This window comes from Bos taurus, chromosome 5 (genome assembly GCF_002263795.3).
Source record: "Bos taurus isolate L1 Dominette 01449 registration number 42190680 breed Hereford chromosome 5, ARS-UCD2.0, whole genome shotgun sequence".
Taxonomy (NCBI): Eukaryota; Metazoa; Chordata; class Mammalia; order Artiodactyla; family Bovidae; genus Bos; species Bos taurus.
The window spans coordinates 24684180-24711736 of record NC_037332.1 but is presented as its reverse complement, the minus strand read 5'-3'; the positions used below and the strand labels follow the sequence as shown (position 1 = coordinate 24711736).

Below are 27557 nucleotides of genomic sequence, written 5' to 3'. Positions count from 1 at the left end.
AAGGCAAAGGGGATGACAGAGGATGAGATGGTTGGATGGCATCACAGACTCAACGGACATGAGTTTGAGCAAGCTCCAGGAGCTGGTGATGGACAGGGAAGCCTGGCGTGCTGCAGTTCATGGGGTCTCAGAGTCGGATACAACTGAGCAACTGAACTGAACTGATTATTTAAAAAATTAAATATGCATCTAATTTAAATTAGAAAATAGTTTTTTATTATTTCAAAACTTGAAACTGAATCATTAAGTCCTTTAAAGTAGATACTTAATCTTGTATTTTTCTATTCCTCCTCCTCAATGGCCTACCTATACAACTGTAGTATTAAATGTACTTACTTTCAAATGTGCAATAATCATTTTGTGCTTAATATTGAATTCCTTGATGGTAATTGTTTCTAAAGAATCTTGACTCTAGAAAGGATTTTTGGAGTAGTCTGAAGCAATCACTTTAGATGAGGAAACTGAGGTCCCCAAAGGAGAAAACTTCACCTGGGAAACCCTAGTATAGGTGACTTTTCCACTTGTCCTGTCTTCTAAATGGCATCTCTGAAAACGCAGCTCTGGAGGGACAACAAAGCTCATCTTCTCTGGAAAACGGGAGGAGGCCACAAGGGGGAGCTCCAGACCCGCGCATGCGCAAAACCAACTCCTCCTGCCGCGCGTGCTTGGAAACTTTCTGTCGTCGGCTCCCTGCCGCTGAGTGGCTGGTTCCGCCGGTGGGTTTTCCGCGGCGCGCCGGAGAGGCGGGGCCTGCAGGACAAGATGGAGTTGCTGCAGGTCCTGAAGCGCGGGCTGCAGCAGGTCAGCGGCCACGGTGGCCTCCGCGGCTATCTACGAGTCTTGTTCAGGTAGGCAGCCAGCCATGCTCTTGGCTTCTGGGACTGGACTTACCCTGGCTGGTTTCTTGGAAGGGGGTTCGGGCTTGGGTCACCTTGGAGAATCCGCAACTCCTCTCAAGGACAACCGGCCAAGTCAGCCTGGCTTTCCCCGGGCGGAAGTCTGTCCCGGGGTCTCCCGGAGACGGGATCAAAGCCGGCTGTAGAGACAGGGCTGTGACATAGAGGTGAGGGCGTGTATGGGCTGCACCCCTGCTCTGCTTCCTGGAGAGTAATGAGCTTGCCAAAAGCTCACACTGTGTGACCTTGGGAAACTTTTGGGGTTTTTTTCCTCCTTCCCTTTCCTTCCATGTACTGTAAGGAGTTAAACCAAGTGATTACAATTTTCCCCGAGTAGTCCTTCAACTCGGTGAATTGGACGAGCAGCATCGTCCGGGGAAACGGAGTTGGAGACCTAGAGCCGAATGAAAGAGCCAGATGTTCGTATCATTTTAAGATGAAACACTTTAATTTCCAGGTTTCCTGAAGTTTATTGCTAACTTCAGTGGCTCAGACCTAGGGATAATAGATTTTTTAAAGTAGTCTTGTAATTTGAAGGTATTGCGTGTAAATATTTAGTGCATTTAAGGCACATCAGTTGGCTCAGTTTCTCTTCGCTTGTGCTGAAAGTATACAATCGGTGACCATATCCAGCATCTCCTCGTTTTTCTCCTTGGCACAGCTGCCTATGTTTGTGAAAGTTAATACTCTCTTTTTTACCTATGTGTTGTAAATAAAAAATCTTTCCAAAATGTCTGTTTTCTTTTGGACATTCCCAGGGCAAATGATGTGAGGGTTGGCACATTAGTGGGAGAAGACAAATATGGAAATAAATACTATGAAGACAACAAGCAGTTTTTTGGTAAGTGCAGTATTTTGGGGTATAAGTAATGGGAGTGAGATTGGGGTTTGATTTTACTTTGTTTTCCGTAATGTATTTTTACAAGGTACTTGTAAAAGGATGAAGAACTCAATAGAAAAAAGAAAAAGATAATCCATAGGAAAAGAAAATTAAGTCACTAACAAAGGCATGAAAAGATGCTCATTCTTATTTTTTATTAAAAGAATACATGATTTTATTTTTCAATTTTTATTGAAATATAGTTGATTTACAGTGTTTCAGGTATACAGCAAAGGGATTCATGTATACGTGTATAAATACACATATTCTTTTTTTACATTCTCTTCCATTATAGGTTATTACAACATATTAAGTATAGTTCCCTCTGCTATATAGTAGGTCTTTTTTGGTTATCTATTTTATGTATAGTATGTGTATATTTTAAATCTAAATTCCTAACTTATCCCTCTCATCCTCACTTGTAATTACAGAAATGCAGTTCAAAAAAACAGCGTTATCTTTTTTCACCTGTTGAGTTTTGAAGCATTTGCCAATCTGATAAATACTTACTGGGGAAATGCCATGAGTATATACATTAGGACTTCCCTGGTGGTCTAGTGGCTGGGACTGCATGCTCCCAGTGCAGGGGGCCCAAGTTCAATCCCTGGTCAGGGAGCTAGATCCCATATGTCCTAACTAAGAGTTTACATGCCACAACTAAAGATCCTGCGTGCCACAAGGAAGATTGAAGATCCCATGTGCCACAACTAAGACCTGGTGTAGCCAGATAAATAATTTTTTTTTTTTAAGTATATACATTAGTACAGTCCTTTTGGAGGACAGTCCGTAAATTTTCTTAAAATTTACATTGCACGTATCTTTTGTCCCAGCAATTCAACTTCTAGGAATCCACCTTAAATATTCTTGCAAACCAAAAGCAACCATTGCAGCATTGTTTTACTAGTACATTCTAAAAGCAACATTAATTGTGCATCAATTGGATACTGATGAATTGCATTTTTTATAATACTTTGTTGTTATTAAGAATGATGTAAACCAATACATTTTATGTAGAAAGATGTCAAAGATGTTTGTAACACAAGAAACTCCAGATGCAGAACAATTTATTGCCTCACAGGAAGAAAATTAAGCTTTTTGTGTTCATATTCCAAATGCTGGAAGGAAATACAAGAAACTTAGAAGTATTATCAGATGGTAAGGTTTCAACATTTTGTTTCTGCATGTTAAAACTTTGTAACTCTGAAGTTTACTTAATTAATGTCTCTCAGCCCCAGCTTCCTCATGTTATAAAGTAGCATCATCATAATAATATTTGCCTCATAAACTTGTATAAAAAATAGATAAGTGAATGGGAGGAGCTTATCTAAATGTAGGATTTATCAGCCTCAACAAGATTAACACTGTGGGTCAGATACTTCTCTGTTGTGAGGGGCTGGTCTGTGCATTATGGAATGCTTAGCATCCTTGGCATCGACCCACCAAGTACCAGAAACACTTCCCTTCTGCAGTTGTGACAACCAAAAATGTCTCCAGACTTTGCCAAATGTCCCCTGGGGGACAGAGTTGTCCCCCGTTGAGAACCACTGGCCTATTGCTCGGGCTGTAAGTGCTCAAAAAATACTATACTACTGTTGTTAGTATTATTACCTTCTTGAAGTGTTGGAAATTTTTTGCCATGTGCATTTGTTACTTTTATAATAAATTATCTTTTGATTGAGATTAAAAGTATCAGAGAGGGAATAGTTAGTCTTTATCCAGGGGAAAAACTGATAAGGTGAAATATAATGGCCTTGAGTGCCATGTGCTTGCTAAACACATATAACATACATTATCTACTTTAATATTGAACATCTCCCCCTCCCTCATTTTACAGAGGAAACTTGCTCATGGACCTTAATATTTTTAGGAACATACAAATCATGTATCCATGTGTGATTGCACAGGATGCAAGTTGGTCTACAAGGGGTAAACAGCAGTATCTTAACACTCTGTAACCATAATTTTGTAATATTTAGGCAAATCAGAGTTCTAGGCCTGCAGTTGATTTTAAGAGATTATCAAAAAGCTTTTTTTTTTGAATAGAGAAAAAAACTGAGGCCCAAGAAAATGTCTTATCCAGAAGGAACTTAGTTAAATAACAGCTAGGTAGTGGCAGAGCCCCAGGCCAAAATTCTTTCTATTCATCGCTTTGTTACAAACTAGTATGATAATAAACTTCCTTCATTTTTTCCCCTTTTCTTCTTTCCATTTTTGCCTCACATTGGAAATATCTTTACTTTTGCTAATTTAAAAAATGATGTATTTTGTTGTAAAACATTGAAACTTAGTGTATGAAGTGAAAAAGGAAAGCTTCCTTGTCTCATAGTTTTACCCCATTTTAATAGTATTATATATATATATTTCAAGATTCCTCAGTGCATGTGTAAACATTCATTTTTTAAAATTATGTCATGCATGTTGTTTGTAAACTGAAATACTTTTACTTAAAAATCATGGGTCATTTTTCCCATAGTAAGTTGAAGGTATCTACAGCATTCTTTTCTGTTTGAACACTTGTGTTTTCTTATTTTACAAATTTTCACACCATTCTTTTTAATAGCAACAGTGTATTCCACTGTATGGAAGAACCATTATTTTCTTGGATAGTTCACTATTGGTAGACACTTACATTGCCTTCAACTTTTTGCTGTTAGAGACAATGCTGCAGTGAACTTGATTGTAACAATGTCCACATTCACTTGTTTAAGTTAAGAGTAAATTCCTGTAAGTGGAATTGCTGAGTCTGAGTATGCACATTTAAAATTTTGATATGTATAGATTATGAGATTGTTAAAGCCCAGCTCTATCATGGCATCATTTTGCTTATTGGCTTAAAATTCATTACAGGGATGAATTCAGTATTCCCTTTGTGGGGGTGAGGGCAGTGAGGAAGAGATGAAAGAAATTAATGTTTATTATGCACCTATGTGCTTGATACCAAACTAGGTGTGTGTGTGTGACATTTAGTTTTCATAGCAACGTTAAGATGTGGGTATAATCAGCCACTTTTAATAGATAAAGAAACTGAGGCTTATAACTTGCCTAACAGCCATTGATAATAAATGACAGTCTTGTATAGCACAGGGAACTCTACTTAACACTCTGTAATGGCTTATATGGGAAAAGAATCTCAAAAAAGAGTGGAGATACACACACACACACACACACACACATATATATATATATATATATATATATATAAAAACAGATTCACTTTGCTCTACACCTGAAACACATCATTGTAAATCAACTATACCCCAGTAAAAAGTAAAAGAAAAAAAAGTGACAATGTTCCTTAAAATATAGGCCTTTGCCTAACAGTTTTGTAAATTGTGGTTAGGCTCTCAGCTGTTTCATAGAAATTTGTTAAAACATGTAGCCATACTATTTTGATAACATGAGCTGTTCTACTTATCTAACCATCATATGTAATGCTTGCTTATTATGTAGTAACCACCAATTTCCTAAAGAATCTCTGATGGTTATTTAAAAATATTTATACGGAAACCTGTTCCTCAAGTGTGATTGCTGTGAATACATTTCTCTTGCCCCAGTTTCAGGAGGAGCACTTTTCTCTCCTGAATACCCAGAATGACTGGGAACGTATTCCCCTTCCCTCTCTGATACCCGCTTGGCAGGGCACCTGGGGAGAAGCAAGGGTTCTGCACTGTGGAAAAGGCCTGAGCTCCACCCACAGAGCGAGTCCATTGCCCTAGAGGGGTTTTCCTGAGGTGGCCTCTGGGTTGTTGATAAACCTTGCCATGTACTTCCTGGAGTTTACCTTCAATAATACACCCGGGTCTCTATAGTTCTCTAACTTTTCTCTTACATAAGAGCATATAAAAGTCTTTTCTTAATAAAAAGCTTACTTTGATACTACGCAATTACGCTGTTTTAGAAAGCTGGTCTTTATCTCCTCACATCTCTCTAAACTACACGTTGATCTTTCCATCCAGGCCGACACCGATGGGTTATATATACTACTGAAATGAATGGCAAAAACACATTCTGGGATGTGGATGGAAGCATGGTGCCCCCTGAATGGTAGGCTGCATCAGCATTTTATTTAAGTTGGCAGTACTACACAAATATTTGTTGAAATTCTATTGCTAAGTTAATCGGTGGTGTTCTGAAAGCATCGGTCCCAATTGTGATGGCTGTGTGACTAGTTATCCTAGAACTTAGTAGCTTAAAACAACAATAAGTATTTATCTTGGGGTTTTTGTGGGTCAGGAGTTCAGACAAGACAGAGCAGGAATGGCTTATCTCTGCTCCAGGATGTCTGAGGCTTCAAGGGGAAGACTCAGGGCTGATGCTGGAATCATCTTGTTCCTGATTACATCCCATGGACCCTGACTGAGATTGACTCAGCACAAGCTTTATTCACTGGCCAAAGAGTGGAGAAGCGAGAACATGTTCACAGATCAGCTTCTTGCCCAGGTGGCAGTAGTTGTTGTTCAGCTGCTTAGTCGTGTCTGACCCTTTGCGACCCCAGGGACTGCAGCACGCCAGGCTTTGCTGTCCTTTACTGTCTCCCCAAACTCTTGCTCAAACTCATGTCTGTTGAGTTGATGATCCCATCCAACCATCTCATCCACTATTGCCCCCTTCTCCTGCCCTCAGTCTTTCCCAGCATCAAGATCTTTTCCAGCGAGTTGGCTCTTGGCATCAGGTGGCCAAAGGACTGGAGCTTCAGCTTCAGCATCAGCCCTTCCAATGAATATTCAGGATAAATTTCCTTTAGGATTGATTGGTTTGATCCCCTTGCAGTCCGGGGGACTCTCAAGAGTTTTCTCCAGCACTACAGTTAAAAAGCATCAGTTCTTCGGTGCTCAGTCTTCTTTATGGTCCACCACACACATCCGTACATGACTACTGGAAAACCATAGCTTTGACTAGACGGACTGTTGTCAGAAAAGTGATGTCTCTGCTATTTAATATGCTGTCCAGGTTGGTCATAGCTTTTCTTCCAGGGAGTAAGCGTCTTTTAATTTCATGGCTGCAGTCACCATCTGCAATGATTTTGGAGCCCAAGAAAATTGTCACTGTTTCCATTGTTTCACCATCTATTTGCCATGAAGTGATGGGATTGGATGCCATGATTTTAGTTTTTGAATGTTGAGTTTTAAGCCAGCTTTTTCACTTCTTTCACCTTCATCAAAAGGCTTTTTAGTTCCTCTTCACTTTCTGCCATTAGGGTGGTATCATCTGCATATCTGAGGTTATTGATATTTCTCCTGGCAATCTTGATTCCAGCTTGTGCTACATCCAGTCCAGCGTTTCTCATGAAACTCTGCACAGAAGTTAAATAAGCAGGGTGACAGTATACAGCCTTGACGTACTCCTTTTCCTATTTGGAACCAGTCCATTGTTCTATGTCCCGTTCTAACTGTTGCTTCTTGACCTGCATACAGGTTTCTCAGGAGGCAGGTAAGGTGGTCTGGTATTCCTTTCTCTTTAAGAATTTTCCACAGTTCGTTGTGATCCACACAGTCAGAGGCTTTAGAATAGTCAGTGAAACAGAAGTAGGTGTTTTTTGGGAATTCCCTTACTTTTTTCTATGATCCAGGAGATTTTCGCAATTTGATCTCTGGTTCATCTGCCTTTTCTAAATCCAGCTTGTATATCTGGAAGTTCTTGGTTCACATACTGTTGAAGCCTAACTTGAAGGATTTTGAGCATTACTTCTCTAGCATGTGAAATGAGTGCAATTGTGTAGCAGTTTGAACATTCTTTGGCATTGCACTTCTTTGAGATTGGAATGAAAACTGACCTTTTCCAGTCCTGTGGCCACTGCTGAGTTTTCCAAATTTGCTGGCATGTTACTGAGTGCAGCACTTAACAGCATCATCTTTTAGGAGTTGAGATAGCTCAGCTGGAATTTCATCACCTCTACTGACTTTCTTCGTCATAATGCTTCCTGAGGCCCCATGCCTCTCCAGGAGACTCTCAAACACAGGCAGGTCTGGCTGAGTCTCTGCTCCTTTCCCTGGGGTCCTGGTGCACACAAGGTTTTTTTGTGTGTGTTCTCCAAGCATCTTTGGCTGGTATGAGGTTTGATTTTAAACTCGATTGCAGCCATGCAATCTCCTACCATCTTGTTGCGGCTTCTCCTTTGCCCTTGAATGTGGGGTATCTTTTTTTTGGTGGGTTCCTGTTGATTGTTCAGCAGCTAGTTGCAATTTTGGTGTTCTCTTAGGAGGAGATGAGCACATGTCTTTCTCCTCCTCCATCTTACTCAAATCAGTGGCAAGAGGGATTTTTTTTTAAAAAGTAAAGACAAAGGGAGGAGAAGTGAGCCTAATGATGGGGAGGCATATGCATTAGTCTGCCAGGAAAGGTAGGGCTCCCCTCATCCTCAGGGAGTGGGGTGCCACTCCCTTTTTATCCTTTTTTTGTTATTAATGTCTGGTCATCACTGTTGGTAGGTGTGCCATTTAATATGTTAATATCATAGAAATCAATGTATAAGATGACTCAGGGTTATTATAGTTGGAGGTCAGATTCATTGGTTGGTCTCATCTGGTTCCATCTGTGTTTTTGCTTGTAGCTTCCTTTCTTATCTCTGTACCCTTTAACTTAAAAATTTATGTTCACTTTTACTAAACGTGTGGGTGGAGGTAGTGGCTTGTTTGCTGGTTTTAAGCAAGGACAACCTGGCCGAAGGTGGAGGTTGGAGGGTTTGAGCAAAGACCTGGAGCAGCTCTGACAACAGTCTGGAGATATGTTCTGTCTCCGTCTGGCAATTGATGCTGGCTTTTAGCGGGGAACATGGCTGAGTGTTGGGTTGGAATACCCTCAGGTAGCCTGAGCCTACTTAAGCAAATGCTCTGAGAGGGAGCACCAGGCAGAAGCCATGTTGCTTTATCTGAGTTAGTGTTGGAAATCATCCAGTACTTAGTCTGCATTCCCTTGGCCGAGGCAGTTAGAAAACTCTGTTCATGTTTAACAGGAGAGGTGTAGACTCTCTCTTGATGGAGAGGTATCACCAATCATATTATATGTTGGGTTACATAATGGTATGGTCATCTTTGAGGAAAAGCAGGATGCTGTGGTATCACTTGGCCATAGTGAAGAGAAAGGCTAAAAGAGCTCTGGCCCTGATCTTATTCAGCAGTTCAACTTAAAGCACATTCCTTAACCTCTCTGGAGTTTGGATTTCTCATCTGTTAAGTGAGATTCCCTCAAATTCCTTTGGTCTCTAAAAACTATGATTTCTAATATGTCTATTTTAAAAATGAAATTTCAAATCCTCTTACTTGAATTACCAAATTTTTAATAAAAATAGTTCAAAAAAAGTATTTATATCTATTTCATAGATTGCTGGTTGATATACTCTAGAGATCCTTTCTAGAAGATCCTGGTCTAGAAAATTTTACAAAAAAAGCACACACCTAAAAATAAAGTATCAGGTTAATTGTGATCTTTTAGTTGAACTTGATCGTCAGAAGTAGTTTGGGGCTCTACTGAGTAGAAACTGAGATAATCTCATAGTATTCACTTTCATTCTAAAGGCTCAAGTAGGAACCCAGGCACTGAGTGAGTGGCGGAAGTGCTGCTGTGAGACGGCTGGGGGTTCTGGGCGCTACAGTGAGCTGAATGCACGCGTTCAGTCAGTGAGGGCAGCGTGCTGCTCCCTCTCCAGCTCCACCAGGTGGGGGTCCAGCCAAGGATTTCCAGATACAATTTTTCAAGAGAAAGTGGAAATCTGTATTTCTTTATGAGATTTATTTTCTGTTTGTTTGTTATTGAATGTTTAATACAGCACTGTCCAATAGAACTTTCCGTGATGATGGAAACGTTCTATAACTGTGCTTTCCAGTGGGGCTTCCCTGGTGGCTCAGTGAGTGTTTAAGATTCCACCTGCCAGTGCAAGAGACGCAGGTTTGGTCCCTGGGTTGGGAAGATCCGCTGGAGAAGGGCATGGCAACCCACTCCAGTGTTCTTGCTTGGGAAATCCCATGGACAGAGGAGCCTGGCAGGCTACAGTCCGTGGGGTCACAAAGAGTCCAGCACGACTTAGCGACTGAACTACAACAAAACCACCAGCCTCATGTAGCCCAGAGCGCCTTGAAATGCGGCTAATGTGACTAAGGAAGTGAACTAATCTAATATTTTATTTAAATTGAACAGTCTACTTGATTGGACAGAGTAGTTTTTTTGTTTTTTTAAATATTATGTGAGCTAAGGAAAGTATGTTTATAAGAGTTCACGTACGTGCAGTTTTCAACTTGTGGTCCCCTGCTTGGACTGCTTAGGAGCATTTACCCCGGTCAGTGACGTAGTTTGAAGACTACGGTATTGAAGTGTGTCTTTAATAAAACTCATTGGCTCTTAACATGAGAAAGCAGCACTGATGTTATTTGAGGCTGGATTTTTGTGCTCTTTTTAATGGGAAACAATAATCTGTGGTCTGTGAAAATGTGAGGAGCTGTGATTTTAGGTCTGGAGCTACCTGCCTTCTCTGAAGGGGTATTCTGTGTGTCAGGGGCACTATTTGAGACCACGATCTCAAAGTGGAGTGTTGGCTTTAGGTGACGAGGTATCCTGCAGTTTTCATTTATTTGGTTGATTGTTTTGGGGAGGGGTTGGTCCCGAGAGTGTGTAGAAGGTCTGTGGGCTGTCTTGTTCAGATGGATGGCCATCTCCTTCAGAGTACCTATCTAGATTAAGGGTTGGGGAGGGAATTGATTTAAATTATGTGGGATGAAACACATTTTAAGCCATTAAATAGTTAAAGATCTGAAATGATAAGTACTATTCAGCCAAGCCAGTCCTTTTATATGTAAGATCTGAGATCACATAAAAAAGAAGCTGAAAGCTGTAGAAGATAACATCACCCGCTAGGGTGCTGCCTGGGGGCAGTTGAGGATACAAAGCTGGGTTTCTTTGTGGAGTGGAGCCCCCTAAGTTCTGAGCACCTTTGAGGACCCTTGTTTGTAAAGGAAGCTTAAAGGCTTGTGATAAATCTGCCTTGGAGAGAGTGGTTTGGATTGGCTTCAGCTGTTTGTTTCTCAGAACCCCCTTTTCTGAGTGAGTGCAATGCATTGTGGAACTCTGATCTTACCTTTGATTTGATCCATGAATAAATCTGAAGTTGGGTTGATTTTTCTTTCATTAGAGAGCCAGGTATTACGTATAGAGTAATGAACTACAGTCTGTCATCTTTATTCATTCAAATACCTATGGCAAAAAAAACAAAACCAAAAAACCTATGGCATGCCTACTGGATGCCAGGAACAATTGTGGGCACTGTGAATACAACAAGTGAGTGAAACAAAGCCCTTGCTCTCATGAGAGGAAGCAGAAAAACAAATATGTGTTTTAGGAAACAGTAAATGCAAGGGAGCTGATATTCATAAAGAGTGAGGGCCTTCTCTTGAGGGGGAGGTGGCTGTTTTATACAGGGGTTAGGGAAGGCTTCTTGAAGAAGTGACATTTGAAAAGGGGAGGGGACTGAGGTGGGGGAAATGAAGAGTTCCAGACAGCAGAAACCACAGGTGCAAAGGCCCGTTGTGTCTGAGATGTATTGCTTGTATTCAAAAGAACAGCAAAGTGGCCAGTTGGGCTGGAATGGAATGAGTGAGGGGAAGATGTCAGGAGACGAGGAAGGAGAACTAGCTAGGGCCTACAGTAGCTACATCTGCATGCGGATCTTGTAAGTCATGGGTAAATCCTTTGGCTGTTTTTTTAAAGTTCTTAGAAAGTCACTGGAAGGCAAGATAGAGTGTGATCCGTTTTACAGGTTTTTACATTTTATTTCTTTATTTAGTTTTGGCTGGGAGGGGCCTTCTTTGCTGTGCGTGGGCTTTCTCTTGTTGCAGTGTGGGGGCTGCTCTTGGTTGCAGCGTGCAGGCTTCTCATTTCCGTGGCTTCTCGTGTTGCGGAGCGCAGGCTCTCGGGCACACAGGCTTCAGTAGTTGCGGCTCGCGGGCTCTAGAGCGTGAGCTCAGCAGTTGTGGCACACAGGCTTAGCTGCTCCGTGGCATGTCGGATCTTCCTGGACCAGGGATGGAAACAGTGTCCCCTGCATTGGCAGGCAGATTCTTACCACTGCGCCACCAGGGAAGTCCTGTTTTACAATTTTTTAAAAATTGGGAACAATCCCAAATTTTCTGAAAAGTCCAAGTACTTGAATCATTTCAAAGTAAGTTTCCAAAATGATGTCATATTACGACAGAATTAACTTTAGTATATAATACCTACAAACAAGTACATTCTCCTACATACATAGCTATGATGTAACCGTCAAAGTTAGGAAATGAACAGTGATACACACTGCCGTGTAATGGTCAGACCCTGTTTCAGGTTTCATCAGTGTTCCCAACCATGTCCTTTATAGCAGGAGGGTCTGGTCATGCCTTTCATGTAGACCTCATTTCTCTCTAGTCTCTTCCACACTGGATTGATTCATCAGTTTTTCCTTGATTTTTATGACCTTAACACTTTACAAGATTGCAGGCCAGTTGTGTTGTGGAGTGCTTCTCGGTGTGTTTCCTCATAACTCCATGCGAGCTGTGCATCTGTGACAGGAATGTCACGGAAGCAATGTCAGGTTCTTCTTGTTGCATTTTATTAAATGGCTTCTGATTTCCCCAGATTTCTGCATTCTCAAGTTACTCATTTTCCCTTTACAATTAGCATTTTGTGGGGAGAAACTTTGAAGTTATATAACTATCCAGTTACTCAAGAAACTTCAATTTATTTATAGCAGTATGAACTGTTATTTTAATCCATGGGTTATAGTCCCTTAATGGGCTTCCCAGGTGGCACTAGTGGTAAGGAACCTGCCTGCCAGTGCAGGAGACATAAGAGATACAGGTTCCATCCCTGCGTCGGGAAGGTCCCCTGGAGGAGGGCATGGCAGCCTGCTCCAGGATTCTTGCCTGGAGAATCCCCGTGGACAGAGGGTGCTCTGTCCATAGTGTGGGCTGCAGTTCATAGTGTTGCAAAGAGTCAGACACAACTGAAGCAATGCAGCAGCAGCATAATCTGTTAATATAATTTGTTCTTTTATTGCTCAGATTGAACAAATTTGACCAGTAGGAGTCCATTCAGTCTGCATTTGTGGTCCTTTTAAAACATCTCCAGCATTCTTGGAGCACATTCTTTCTGACAACAATTTTTCCAGGTTCATCTTATGTTTTCCCCTCCCCACCCATGAAAACAGCCATTTCTTTGAGGAGCCCTGTGTTTGTTTTGTTTTCTTGCTGTTTTTCCGTATAGTATTTAGAAACTATAATAATATCTAAGTGCAAAGTATGCTCACTGCTGTTGGGACATCACTGCTCCCAGGCTCTCTCAGTGGACAAGCTTAGTTGGCTCTAACAATTGTGTGTATGTGTGTATACATCTATATCTCTGTCTTTTTTAGTATACATATTGAAAACCATGCATCCACAGCAGTGCCACTGAATCCAGTCCAACACCATAGGTTATATTCCAGCTTTTTCTCTTTCCATATTTCTGTTTCTTTTTTTTTTAAATAGAGTTACTTATTTGATGAATTCCACTCTATGTATTGAAGTTCTCATTGCTTCCTTCCCACTCCCCACCTCTGAACGCCCTTCTTACCCCACTATGCTTCCAGCACCCCACATCAGCTTGGCAACTCCCCCTCCCTCCCCACGGGAATGCCTTCTTCTCCCCGTGCAGGCTCTATCACCTTACTAGTCTATTGCCACACTCCTCCTCTCCACCCACTGTGCCAAGCAGACAGATGCTTACTTTGCTTAGCCCCAGCTAATGGCTCTCGGGGGCTTTCCTGGTGGTACAGAGGTCAAGAATCTGCCTGCCAGTGCAGGACCCGCAGTAGATGCGAGTTCATTCCCTGGGTCAGGAAAATCCCCTGGAGGAGGAAACAGCAACCCATCCCAGTGTTCTTGCCGGCGTTATCCCAGAGGATGGACAGAGGAGCCTGGGGGGCTGTATAGTCCCTGGGTTCACAGAGTCAGGCACGACTGAGCACGCACACACCGTTGTCTACTCCCGTGTAACAGATTTTTCAAATTTAGTTTAAAGCAGTAAACATTATCGTACAGTTTCTGTGGGTACGAGTTTGAGTGCAGCTTAGCTGGGTATCTCTGGCTTAGACTCTCTCACAAGGCCACACAGAAGACACCGTGTGTTTGCTGTTGTTCAGTTGCTCAGTCGTGTCCGACTCTTTGCTACCCATGGACTGCAGCACGCCAGGCTTCGCTGTCCTTCCCCATCTCCCAGAGCTTGCTCACCCTCATGTCCATTGAGTCAGTGAGGCCATCCAACCATCTCATCCTCTGTCATCCCCTTCTCCTCCTGCCTTCAATCTTTCCCAGCATCGGGGTAATTTCTAATAAGTCAGCGTCAGGTGGCCAAAGTATTGGAATTTCAGGATCAGTCCTTCTAACGAATATTCAGGGTTGATTTTCTTTAGGATGGACTGGTTGGATCTCCTTGCAGTCCAAGGGACTCTCAGGAATCTTCTCCAACACCACAGTTCAAAAGCATCAATTCTTTGTCTCTTATCTTTCTTTATGGTCCAACTCTGGCATCCATACATGACTACTGGAAAAACCATAGCTTTGACTATATGGACCTTTGTCGGCAAAGTAATGTCTCTGCTTTTTAATATGCTATCTAGGTTTGTCATAGCTTTTCTTCCAAGGAGCAAGCGTCTTTTAATTTCATGACTGCAGTCACTGTCCACGGTGATTTTGGAGCCCAAGAAAATAAAATCTGTTACTGTTTCCGTTGTTTCCCCATCTCTTTGCCATGTGAGGCTGCAGTCATATTGAGGTTTACATTTGGAAGGATCCACTGTTCAACTCATTCACAGACCTTAGAACACTCGTGTGGGCCTCCCCTCAAGACTACCTCATGATGCGGCAGCTGGTTTTCCCAGAGTTACAATCAGGAGCAAATGAAAGGGAGCACCATAGTTGGAAGCTGCAGTCTTTTTAAACCTAATCTCAGAAGTGACACCCCACACTGGTGCTGTATTCTGTTAGTTGAGTCCGTCGGGCTAGCCCACAGTCAAGGAGAGGTATGTCCACCAGGAGGATGTGGTCATTGGAGGTCATCTTAGAGGCTGCCCACCACAGAGACGCATTTTGAAGTGAGATGGACTCAACTAGATTTGCTGATAGATTGGATTTTGAGAGAAAAGGGTAGCTTCAAGATTTTGGCCTGAACTACTAGTGGTATATTAGCTGGGAAGAGGAGGAGCAGGCAGAATGGGAGAAGCACAATTGGAAGGGATAATCAAGAGTTCCATCTGAGATGTCTGTTAGACAGCCAAGTGAGTGTGGTGGGTAGATAGTTGAAAACATTAGTCCGGAGGTCAGAATAGAGGTTGGTGCTGGAGATAGGACTTCAAGTGTGATTTTACCTAGCATAGTATGCAGTTTTCATAAATTATGGGTAAAAGGGTTGAGAGACTCTGATCTTCAGTTAAATATCTAGCTCTGTCACCCTGGAAACCAGGTTAGATTGTATCAGTCATAGTGCTGGATAAAACTGATCCTTGATTGGCAAACTGCATCTAGATTGAGAGGACTTGCAAATGCCTGATGAGTCAGCTATATTTTGGCTCCCCTGTCTTGTTGCTCTTAGAACCGGTATGTCCCTGCTGGGAACGGCGGTCCTGAAGCCGTGCCTGTGTAGTTGTTAGCAGAGATGTTAGCTTTTGTGGGCGTGAAGCTTTAAAGTTAGGGCAGCTCCGGCACCTGCCTTGTGTGGTTCTCATCTCCCTTGAGCCTGTGCTGTGTCATCTACAGAGTGAAAGATGGATGTCTGAGTGAGCCGCGTCCCCCGACGAACTACTGCAAAGACTCCCTGTGGGAGTGACACCTGATGCGTCCCTGTGTTCTCAGGCTGTGGCTCCCGTGCTTGGCCCTGCTGAGTTCTCAGGGGCCCTCTGTGGCCTCTGACAGTCTCTGAGTCTGTTGAGTAGTTACATAGTCTCACCTGGGGAAGGATTTCCCTTCAGTGGCATCCTTTCAGTGTTTTTGGTAGAACCAGGGCATATTTTTAATGAACTTGTAGCTCACTTCGGAGAAGGCAATGGCACCCCACTCCAGTACTCTTGCCTGGAAAATCCCATGGCCGGAGGAGCCTGGTAGGCTGCAGTCCATGGGGTTGCTAAAAGTCGGACATGACTGAGCGACTTCACTTTCACTTTTCACTTTCCTGCATTGGAGAAGGAAATGGCAACCCACTCCATTGTTCTTGCCTGGAGAGTCCCAGGGACGGGGGAGCCTGGTGGGCTGCCGTCTATGAAGTCCAACAGAGTCGGACACGACTGATGTGACTTAGCAGCAGCAGTAGCTCACTTAATGTTCCCCATCTTTGTGGTAACATGAGAAATTGTGTGGGAAAATGAGTTCATTTTGTCGGTCTTGTCTCAAAGCTTTCCTTTTCTTTGAATGTGTCAGCAGTTGGTAAGGTCTATTAGTAGATAAACAAAAGGTATCCGTGGTGGTGCAAACATCTTGGATGGGCAGTGGAGCCACTCGAACCTTGAAAATTAAAGAAAAAAATTATTGCCTAGAGCCCAGCACAGCACCCAGCTTACAAATAGTTCATGCCATTGAGTGAATATTTATTAAGCACCCCACTATGTTTCAGGTACTCATGGGTTTGTACATTTATACGGATGAAAATATATGAGCCTATCCTGGAGTTTATAGTCACTTAATGAGTACTGGCTGGTAGACTAATACTGTATTGTAACTTACTGTTATTTTTCTTTGTTACAGTACCTTCCTTTTCTTATCTGTTTTATTCATTTAAAATGAAAGTGAAGGCGCTTAGTCCGACTCTTTGCGACCCCATGGACTGTAGCCTACCAGGCTCCCCAGTCCGTCCAGGCAAGAGTACTGGAGTGGGTTGCCATTTCCTTCTCCCAGGGGATCTTTCCGACCCAGGGATCGAGCCCCGGTCTCCCGCATTGTAGGCAGATGCTTTTACCGTCTGAGCCACCATGGAAGTCCTTTATTCATTTATGGGGTCAACAATTAGATTTTAATTTCTCCTTTAACTTGACTGAATAGAATACTCAAAGTCTTTATTTCAGTGGATTACAAATACTGTCTTATACCATTTTGGAGTACCCTTAATTTTATCTTTAAGTTAGCTAATTGCCACCATCTATACAGTAATGCATAATAATATTTATTTTCATTTTTATGGTAGTAAACCAAGTAAATAATCAGTATCTACATGAAATTTGACACGATAAAATGTTGTTGAATACCAATAGAAAGAAAATTTTGGGCAGTTTTTTGCATAATAGTATAAAATTGCTGTTTTCATTTACATCAGGAGAAACAAAGTTTTGTTTATGTGTGGTTTGAAATATTTGAACTCTGAAATCCTTTGAACCAAGTTAAAAAAGAAAAAACCATGGCTTGCCTGGATTTTTCTTTACTGTGGATATACTTTTTTCCCACTTGGTGGCACCTTCTGTTCATTTTAAAGTAACGTGCCCTTCCTTCTTCCGTGTAGTGTACTGGTCTCTCCTCCCCATATATTTTTCTTATTAAAATTAACGGTTAAATTACTCAAGTAATACATAAGTACTTTTTAAAAGAAATTATAGCTTATTTTCAAAAGTTTTCGCTTTTTTTTTTTTTTTTAACAGAAAGTAATTTGTCCTTGAAGATTTTTTTAGTGCCATGGTGACATTGACAATGGTTTTCCTTTTGTAGGGTTAATTTATTTAGGATACCTAACACAGTCCATAGGGTTGCAAAGAGTCGGACATGACTGAAGCAACTTAACACACACACATACATACACACAACATCATTTTAGTCAGCTTTTTTTTTTTTCACTTGACAGAAGATGTTCTAGAAGCCTTTTAGAGAAGTGAGGTAGCAGGTGGGGAGGATTACCTGGAGATGATTACTTCGGGCTTGAGAGACTGGGTGGTGGTGGTACCTTTCATTAGGATGGGAAGACTAGGAGAAGGGTAGCCTGTGAGGGTGGAGGGTAGGAATCAGAAGCCTCCTTTTTGGATGAAGGAAATTTGAGATACGTGCCAGAAATCCAAGTGAACAATTATGTTAAGTAAACAGCAGGATAGATGAATCTGTAGCTTAGGACAGAGGTCGAGCCAGTAAAGAATAAGTAGTTACTAGCAAAGTGAGGATTGGAGAAGGAAATGGCAACCCGCTCCAGTGTTCTTGCCTGGAGAACCCAGGGACAGGGGAGTCTGGTGGGCTGCCGTCTATGGGGTCGCACAGAGTCGGACACGACTGAAGCCACTGAGCAGCAGCAGCAGCAGCAAAGTAAGGCGGAGAAGGCAATGGCACCCCACTGCAGTACTCTTGCCTGGAAAATCCCATGGACGGCGGAGCCTGGAAGGCTGCAGTCCATGGGGTCGCGAACAGTCAGACACAACTGAGCGACTTCCCTTTCACTTTTCACTTTCATGCAGTGGAGAAGGAAATGGCAACCCACTCCAGTGTTCTTGCCTGGAGAATCCCAGGGATGGGGGAGCCTGGTGGGCTGCCGTCTATGGGGTCACACAGAGTCGGACTCAACTGAAGCGACTTAGCAGCAGCAGCAGCAAAGTAAGGAAGACAAGAGAAATGAGCATTTCAATAATCATAGGAAGTCTAACTGTGTTGATTTTTGCTGAGATTAAGTAATATAAGGACAGAGAAGTGTCCACGTACATTTGGCAGTATGAACTTCATTGAATCTAAATGGAATCTGTTCTTGAACAAAATGTGGAGAGATCAGAAAAATTTTTAAAAATCTGTTGGGTGGGCAGGGATAATCCACATACACCCCTAAGAGGCAACCACTGTCAGCATTTGCCATATTTCCTTTAGTCTTTTAAAATAAATGTTTATGTTAGTTGTGTTCCTAATCATTCAGTTTTATTTACTCTTTTTTTTCAGTGTATAATATAAGCAATTTTCCTTTTTAAAAAGAATCCTTATAATCATGATGGTAAAAATGTACAGTTGTTATAGAAAACTTGGAAAATCCATAGAAGGACAAACAAAAATAAACTATAATTCCTTAGCCAAGAAATAAGCACTGTTAAGGTTTTGTTCACTGATTGAACAGATACCAGTTTGTCGGCTTTTGAGTAGAGAAGGAATGTTTTCAAAGGACCACAATGTGGAGAACAGGTTGTAGTTTATTGGTCACGTCTTCTTTAGAAGATTTGTGGTTATAAATTTTAATAACTATATATAGGTAAATGTGTGTATACAAATATATTTGTTATATACAATATTTTGTTTCCCTTCCCCCTCCCCTCACTTAATATAGCACAGATGTTTTCACTTAATATGCTGCTTGTCAGTTTTAGTGTTTTAGTGTAGAGGGGCTTTGAATATAGACAGGACTAATGGCAATTTGGGTTTAAAATGAATATTCTATTAACTATAGCTGCAAACTTTAAAATGTAGTTGCTCTTAAGCTTTGAGGATTTGTTTATGAATAGAATAGCAAGATTAGTAACTTGAATATTTGTGCATAAAAATAAAAAACAATTATATTCTCTTGTTCTTTGATGAATGGTTAATAAACGCTAATGGAAAGAAATTCTCCTAAGGAGTTATCTCCACTTGCAATGTTAGTTAATTACATCCCTTAAAGCATTTTAGGGCACATTTAGAAATTTAATATATTTGATTTTTTAAAATATCTTCAGATTCCCAGTGTAGGTAGGTTAATGAACCTTTCAGGCAAAATGTTCCTAAGCCATTAAATGACTCTTGTTTATTCAAGCCAAAAATTTAAGGGTCCTTTTAAACTCTTTCTCTAGGAACATGTTCTATCAACATGTTCTTTCTGCTTTATCTTCTGAATATATCCCATGCCTAATCACTACATCTATGGCTGTTACCCCAGTCCAGAACACAGTAATGTCTTGCCTGGACTTCTGCAACCACTTAACTAGTTGGCTTACATTCTTACAATATACCAGTATTCCCAACATACTGAATGATTGTGTGTGTGTGTGTGTGTGTGCGCGCGCGCGCTCACACGCGCGTGCAGTTGCTCAGTCGTGTCCTACTCTTTGTGACCTTATGGACTATATAGCCAGCCAGGCTTCTCTGTCCATGGAATTTTCCAGGCAAGAATACTGGAGTGCATTGCCATTTCCTACTCCAGGGCATATCCCTGACCCAGGGATCAAACATGTTTCTTTGCATGTCCTGCATTGGCAGGCAGATTATTTACCAGTGAGCCACCTGGGAAGATGATTAAGTGATTAGAGTGATTATTTTAAAATGTTAACTCAGATTATATCAGTACTCTGCTCAGAACTCTCTCCATTGGCTTTCCATTATGATTAGAATTAAAATTCCAACTCCTTACTTGGTCTGCAGGGCTTCCTTAATAGCTCAGTTGGTAAAGAATCAACCTGCAATGCAGAAGACGCTGGTTCAATTCTTTGGGTCGGGAAGATCCACTGGAGAAGGGATAGGCTACCCACTCCAGTATTCTTGGGCTTCCCTTGTGGCTCAGCTGGTAAAGAATCCACCTGCAATGCAGGAGACCTGGGTTCAATCCCAGGGTTGGGAATATCCCATGGAGAAGGGAAAAGCTACCCATCCCAGTATTCTGGCCTAGAGAATTCCATGCACTGTATAGTCCATGGGGTCGCAAAGAGTCGGACATGACTGAGCGGCTCTCACTTCACTCGGTCTGCAAGGCCATATGCCGTCCTGGCCCTTCCAGGTCTGTGCGCCCTGCCCAGTTCACCACCTTGCTGACTCTTGACTTACTAGCCACAATGGCCTTCTGGCTTTTCTTACGGAGTGACCACGCTCCTACCTCAGTTACTTTGCACTGGATGTTTCCCCAGATTGCATGGCTCAGGCCTGCAGGTTGTTCAAGTGTCTGTTCCAGTGACTTCTTAGACTGCCCTAGCTGAAAGAGCCCCGTCCTTCTCTCATGGTTTGTTTCTCCAGCTGCCATGCTTCTTGGTAAGAATCTCGTTCACTCTTGTGTTGCTAATGCCTGAATCAGTGTCTCACACGTAGTAGTCGCTCAGTAAACTTTTGTTAGATGAATGTGGACATACTGTTTTACTTGAAACAACTGTTATTTTGCTTTTTGGATACAGTAATTTTATTTGCTTCTGCTGGCTGATCCAAAAATGGTATATCTGTCACTCCTTTCATAGCTTTTGTATGAATTTGAAGCTGTAATATATTTACCTCTGAGTTCCACTCTAACTTCAGCCTGTCCTTTTTAATATCTTGTCCCACTGAATTGTATCTTAGTCTTTTAGAATATTATTTTCCTAAGTAAATTGCCATCTCTCAATGCCAGAGAATATTGTCTTCCTCTTGATATATCTGCTCAGTCTGTCCTTCTTCAGATAGTAAGTGTTGTATAAAATACTCTGAATTGAAATAAGTGTTACTCAGTACAGTGGGTTACAGGTTATTTTCAAAATAGTTCCTTCCTAATGTTTATTTTCTGTTCCAGAAAATGAGAGTATTAAGTGGCTGTGTTTTAAGAAACTATAAAATGCATGTTTAGGTAGATATGTAGGTGTTACAGAATATTGCTTTATAATAAATAACACATTTTATTCACTGTTCAATGTAACATTTTACAAAGATGTGTTGTTGGGAAATTTCATACCTGATTGTGGAAATAAACTGGGTAGTTTGCTGAACAAAGAACTATCTGCAATTTCCAGACAAAATCTATTTGATGTTCACAGGTTATCAAAGTATAAAATATGGCACACATAGTCATATGTAGAAATTTTTGAGGTTTCTAAATTAGAAAAACAGTTTGAACCTTTTCTGTGTAACTATAGTGAAAGACGTTGTGCTGTGGAAGTGACATAGGAAGAATTCCCATTAAGGTAGACTGAGAGAAGCAGTCTATCTGCCACTAAAACATTCAGTACATTAAAGAGAGTGTTTTGTTTTTTTTTTAAGTGATGGTCTAAAGTGGGGTGAAGTGGGGTTAGAAGTAGAAGAACCTACTTATAGTCTCAAATAAATGACAGATGATTTCAATGAGGATTTAAAACCCTGCTAGTTGTTTTGAATTAGGATTTTAATTTTTAATAGCTTTCTTTTGTCTTACCAAGTAGTACATGTTTGTTACAGAAAATTCAGAAAATCACAAAGCAAATAAAAGTAACCTATTACCCTACCACACAGAGACAAAATACTGTTGATGTTTTGATATATATTCTTCTCATTTCCCCTTTTCCTGTGCATATATATCCTTTGCTTTTGTTTTTAATGTGAGTGGATTTTTAAAGTGGTAGCCTGTGTTTGAATCCTGGCTTCACTATCATGGGCGAGTTATTTTTAAACTCTTGGTGCTCTAGTTTCCTCATTTATTAAATCGGGTTAATAACATCTGTCTCATAGAGTTGTTTTAAGAATTAAATGAGTTAATATTTATAAATTGTTTAGAACAGTGCCATGACTTACAAATGCTATCTACTATTGAAACTCCAGTACTTTGGCCACCTCATGCGAAGAGTTGACTCATTGGAAAAGACTCTGATGCTGGGAGGGATTGAGGGCAGGAGGAGAAGGGGACGACAGAGGATGAGATGGCTGGATGGCCTCACTGACTCAATGGACGTGAGTCTCAGTGAACTCCGGGAGTTGGTGATGGACAGGGAGGCCTGGCGTGCTGGGATTCATGGGGTCGCAAAGAGTCAGACATGACTGAGCAACTGATCTGATCTGATCTGATCTGATCGTTCAGTAAATTAAGTAAATAACCTGCTTTTTAAGCTTAATATTTGGTGAGTGTTTTCTCAAGTCATAAAATATTCTCTGTTAACATAATATTTACTAAGGCTTTAATCCTCTGTCATGTGGCTATGGCCTGAGTTAAAGTATTCCCTATATTATTCTTGGTTTTGTTTTTTCTGTGTTTTTACTATTATAAGTAAACTTTGGTCAGTATCCTTGTATGTAAGTGTTTATCCACACATCCTATTTTCTGTGGCACATTCCTACAAGTAAAATTGCTGAGTCCAGAAATGTACATGTTTTGGAAGTGTTTAGTACCTACTGCCAAATTACCCTCAGTTGACATTCTCAGGGTAAATACATTCACAGTATGTGAGTTTGATTTCTCTATAACTTCACCAATACTAGATATTATTTTATTTTTAAATCTTTACCAGCTTAGCAAGTAAAACGTTATATCTTGTTTTAATTTTTATTCCCTTGGTTAAAATTTTTTATCTTTTTTTATGACTTATCTTTTAACATCATTTATCTGTTTTGCTATTGGATGTTTAACTTTTTCTGTTTTGTAGTGATAGATTAACTACTTTTCTGTATATTTCCCCATTTCTTTTATTTTTTAATCTTGTTTTCAGAGTTTTAGGACATAAACATACTTCAATTTTTATGTAATAAAATTACCATTTTTTTTCTTTATGGCTTTTGGACTTTGATGTTAAGCTCAGAAATGGTCCTTCATATTCTGTTAGTATCAACACGTCTTATGAATATAAATATTCTTGCACTTTTTCCTCAACAAAATTAATTGTCCTAGCATAATTTATTGAGAAAAATTTACTTTCCCCAATAATTTGATATGCCAACCTTACTTTATATATCCTTAAGTCTAGGGGATTTTGTTCTATTATTATACTTTTGTACAAAATTCTTAGTACAGAGTTTTTGTACCAATTTTTATATTGTTCTAATGTTTGTGACTTTAAAGTCTGGTATTGCCAGCCTTCCTGATTGTTGTGTTTTCAAAGTGTTCTTAAGATAGGCTTGCAGCTGATCCTTAGAATTATAATTGTCAAACCCTATTGAGATTTTGATTCAGATTGCATTTAATTAAAAACAGTAGTTACTGAGCTAAAGAAGTTTGAGTTGGCTATTTTGTCATGAATTGTCTTTGGTTTTTATTTTGTTAAATATGTCAGTCTTATCCTATGGTTAGCTGGATCTCAGGGTTTTGACAGATACTTAAGTGCTATCATCATCCCAGCCAGTTTTCATCTGTTGCTCGTATGTAAGCTCCTGATCAGGATGTTCTTTTCGGCTTCTGGGAAACTGTTCAAGCCTCAGCTGTGTGACATACGTGCTGTGGGACCTTGGAAGGTGGTTTCAACTCTGTTTCCTCAGTTTTAAAATACAAAATACTTAGTATTAATTTAAGTGATTGAGTGGTATGCATGAGAATGTTTCATAAACTAAAGTGAGATGGAGTAATAATAGTTTTAGTATAATGAATATTTTTACCTCAGAAAACCATCTGGAGGGGTTTGTGTGGTTTTTCTTAGTCTGTCTTTTGAAAAGTTGAAAAATCTTTGTTGTTTCTAGGCTCAGTGATGTTAGGTAAAAATATCTGAAACATGAACACAAACTCCAGCCTTGATTCCCAAAGTTAACAATGTTTATTATCCAAGGAAAAGATTCAAAACTGCCTGTATTTTTGTTGCTGTTATATTTCTGAAAAGGAAAATTAAACTTTTTATCTTTGTTATTAATATCCATCTTAAAGATTGTTTACCATCTTACAATCTGTTTTATATGGTGTATATTTTTATTTCTTAAATTTCCTATTAGGCTGTTTTATTCTTTCTTCAGAAATAAATCCCTCCATTTTGTACTTAGAGTGGCTAACAACCTCAAACTTAAGTGAAGTAGTATGTTTTCAAAGAAAGAGAAGGTCGTCCTTTCCTGTTCCTTTCTACACTTCTTTTTGTGTTCCAGTCTCTGTTTTCTTCATTAACAACTGAAAATTGGGTCAACCACCTGTGGGATTTATTTCCATTTGAGCTGTGTTGTAATTATGGTTTAATATCTTTGTTATTAATTTTGACATACTTGAATATATTTGAGTACTAAGTTTTTCCCAAAGTGTAATCTGTTTTCATGACAAATACTTATCTCTTTTGTATTTAGAACTTTCTGCCTTTCTGCCAGTCTCCTTATTTATAGTCTTACTGACTTTATCATCAAGTTGAAGTTTATATTTTGTCCTGTAAGATAATAACAGTGATATAAAGTTGAAGTGGGTCTGACGCCAGCTCAACACAGTTTTTAGGCAGTACTCTTAGTCCATTGGTGCCTTTAATTAATTGGAATAAAAATGACCCAAATGAAAACCTGTTTGCGCAAACTCTTCAGTGTGAAAATCTAAAAGATATTGTTTCTTTACGCTTTATTTAATAATATAGTTAGAAGGGTTAAATTAGGCTAGCAGATTATAAACATTTTCTTATTTCTTGTAGCTTCTTATTCTAACAGAATGAGAATAAATGATTGTTTACTCATTCCCTGACTCCAGTCAATAGCCTTACTAGATGAACATTTTCAGATTTTATGTGTTGGCGGTAAAAATTTCTTTTAGTGTTCTTTTTCCTTTTTTTGGCCTCACCATGCAGCCTGTAGTATCTTATCTTAGTTCCCTGACCAGGGATTGAACCTGGGCCCTTGGCACTGAAACTGCTGAGTCCTAACCACTGGACCACCAGAGAATTCCCTCCTCTTATAGTTCTCTCTTTTTAGCATTTTCTTTCTCTCTGTGAGCTCTCAGTTAAGTTACTGAATAGGCATATAAAAGCTTTGGAGTCTGCTTCTTTAAATATCATTTTAACTTTCAGGAGTCTTGATGACAATTATTTGAATAAAAATGGCTCAGACAGTAAAGAATCTGCCTGCAGTTCAGGAGATCTGGTTTCAGCCCCTGGGTTGGGAAGATTCCCCTGGAGAATTCCATGAACAGAGGAGCCTGGCAGGCTACAGTCCATGGGGTTGCAAAAAGTCCGACGTGACAGAGCAACTAACATTTTTTTGAACACACTTTTTTTGTAGTTACTTAGGCTGACTCAAAAGGCAAAAGTTAAATATTTCTGCTGTGCCTTAACTTACATAAAACCCCTTGGTAAGTAAAAGCTTTGGTTTTCACAGCTAATCCCTCCTGTCTCACCACTGGTGTCTCATTATGTCATGATTTATTGGTCCAGGTTACTTTGACTAATCCCCATTTTCCTTTGGAGGATGTAAGAGAGAAAGCAGCCCGGTGGGTTTAGACTTCCTCATTCTTCATTGTGTTAGCTGGTCATGATATAATTATCTTAGACACAAATATAGCAACTGTAATAATATCTTATTGATCTTAGACAATTACCTAGCTGTATCTATCAATTACTGTTAGCAGATATTCTTAAACTTACATAGCATCATGCATTTTTCTCATTAGCTTTCAGTTCAGTTCAGTCGCTCAGTCGTGTCCGACTCTTTGCAACCCCATAAATCGCAGCACGCCAGGCCTCTCTGTCCATCACCAACTCCCGGAGTTCTCTCAGACTCACGTCCATCGAGTCAGTGATGCCATCCAGCCATCTCATCCTCTGTCGTCCCCTTCTCCTCCTGCCCCCAATCCCTCCCAGCATCAGAGTATTTTCCAATGAGTCAACTCTTCGCATGAGGTGGCTAACGTACTGGAGTTTCAGCTTTAGCATCATTCCCTCCAAAGAAATCCCAGGGCTGATCTCCTTCAGAATGGACTGGCTGGATCTCCTTGCAGTCCAAGCTTTAGTCTTATTTTACTGAAACTTCCTTGACTTGCCCTTTCCTCTCTAGCCGGGTAATCCCCCCTCACCCCACCCCAGCCCTTTTTTTCCTCAGGAGCTGCAATTCTATGCCTGTCACCTCATTCCCTTTTCTTATAGAGTCATCTTTGTGTTAGGAGCTCAGAATCTTGTTATAAATTCTCTCTCCCCTTCCTTTCCCATATAAATTCAGCTTGGTTTTCTGCTCAGTTCTACTCTTTGTCCCTTGGACTTAGTTTCTTTCTTTTCTGTTATTAGAGAGTTTTCTGTACTCCAAGGAAATGCCCGGCTTCCTTCTTTAGGCCAGATTTCTGGCACTTCCCCCCAAGTATCTTTTTACAAACACTTGAAGCTGAAACACTCGTGAACTTTGGGCTGTGGTTGAACAATTTTATTATAACAAACTGTATGTCCTCCAGTGCTCAGACTTAAGCTTTGACTTAAGATGCACGCAGAGACCCTCCTCTTCGACAAGAGCCTGAAGGGTTTCAAACTAGAGCTTCATGAACCAGAGCATCCTGAGTGTGCTGAAACCGCGGAGGCAGCCTCTAGCATCCAATAGAATAATGCTGTATGTCATCAGTTCTAAACTACATTTTTATATCTAAAATTAAGATGCATGTTATAATCAGTAGTGCCGCAATTAGCAGCATCTTCTTTTCTTTCTTAGTGATACATAAAATAATGGTGTATCTTAAAATTGATGGGGTCCTAGATTTGATGACATATAATAATCATAAAAGCAGTAGCTAACATTGAGTACCTGCCACGCACAGGAGTTTTTCTAGGTATTATCTGATTTAATCCTTATACTTTTCTTAGTAAGAGTGTTCAGATGAAACAACCAAGGCATGGGAAAGTTCAGCTAGTCAGAGCTGAGATTTGAGCTCAAGCAACGTAATAACTTGAGAACTGCTCTCTTAGCGCTCCTTCTCCTACACTAGGCTACCTCTTCATAACTGTCTTTTTTTTTCTCTCTCTCTCTTTAAGGCATCGTTGGCTTCACTGTATGACTGATGATCCTCCAACAGTAAAACCACCTACTGCTCGTAAATTCATTTGGACAAACCATAAATTCAATCTGAGTGGCACTCCACAACAGTACGTACCTTATTCCACCACTAGAAAGAAGATTCAGGAGTGGGTCCCACCTTCGACACCTTACAAGTAAAGACAACGAAAAGCAATTTACGTGTAAAATATGGGGCTTTTCCTATAATTGTACTGCTTACTGTTAACTTGATTAAAGTTATTTGATTAAGCA

The 27557-nt window shown here is 40.4% G+C and overlaps 1 protein-coding gene across 1 annotated transcript; it reads left to right on the top strand.

The window, feature by feature from the left end:
- Positions 1-748: 748 nt before the first annotated feature.
- NDUFA12 (NADH:ubiquinone oxidoreductase subunit A12) lies at positions 749-27557 on the top strand. Its single transcript, NM_174306.3, has 4 exons — positions 749-848; positions 1655-1737; positions 5733-5820; positions 27284-27557. The coding sequence occupies exons 1-4, from the start codon at positions 763-765 to the stop codon at positions 27462-27464; spliced, it is 438 nt and encodes a 145-aa protein (NP_776731.1). The 5' UTR covers positions 749-762; the 3' UTR covers positions 27465-27557.

Excerpts from the sequence above, each read along its gene's own strand:
- NDUFA12 (NM_174306.3), top strand. The coding sequence starts at position 763 with ATGGAGTTGCTGCAGGTCCTGAAGCGCGGGCTGCAGCAGGTCAGCGGC. Across the intron at positions 849-1,654 it reads TATCTACGAGTCTTGTTCAG|GGCAAATGATGTGAGGGTTG; the intron begins GTAGGCAGCCAG and ends GGACATTCCCAG. Across the intron at positions 1,738-5,732 it reads AGACAACAAGCAGTTTTTTG|GCCGACACCGATGGGTTATA; the intron begins GTAAGTGCAGTA and ends CTTTCCATCCAG.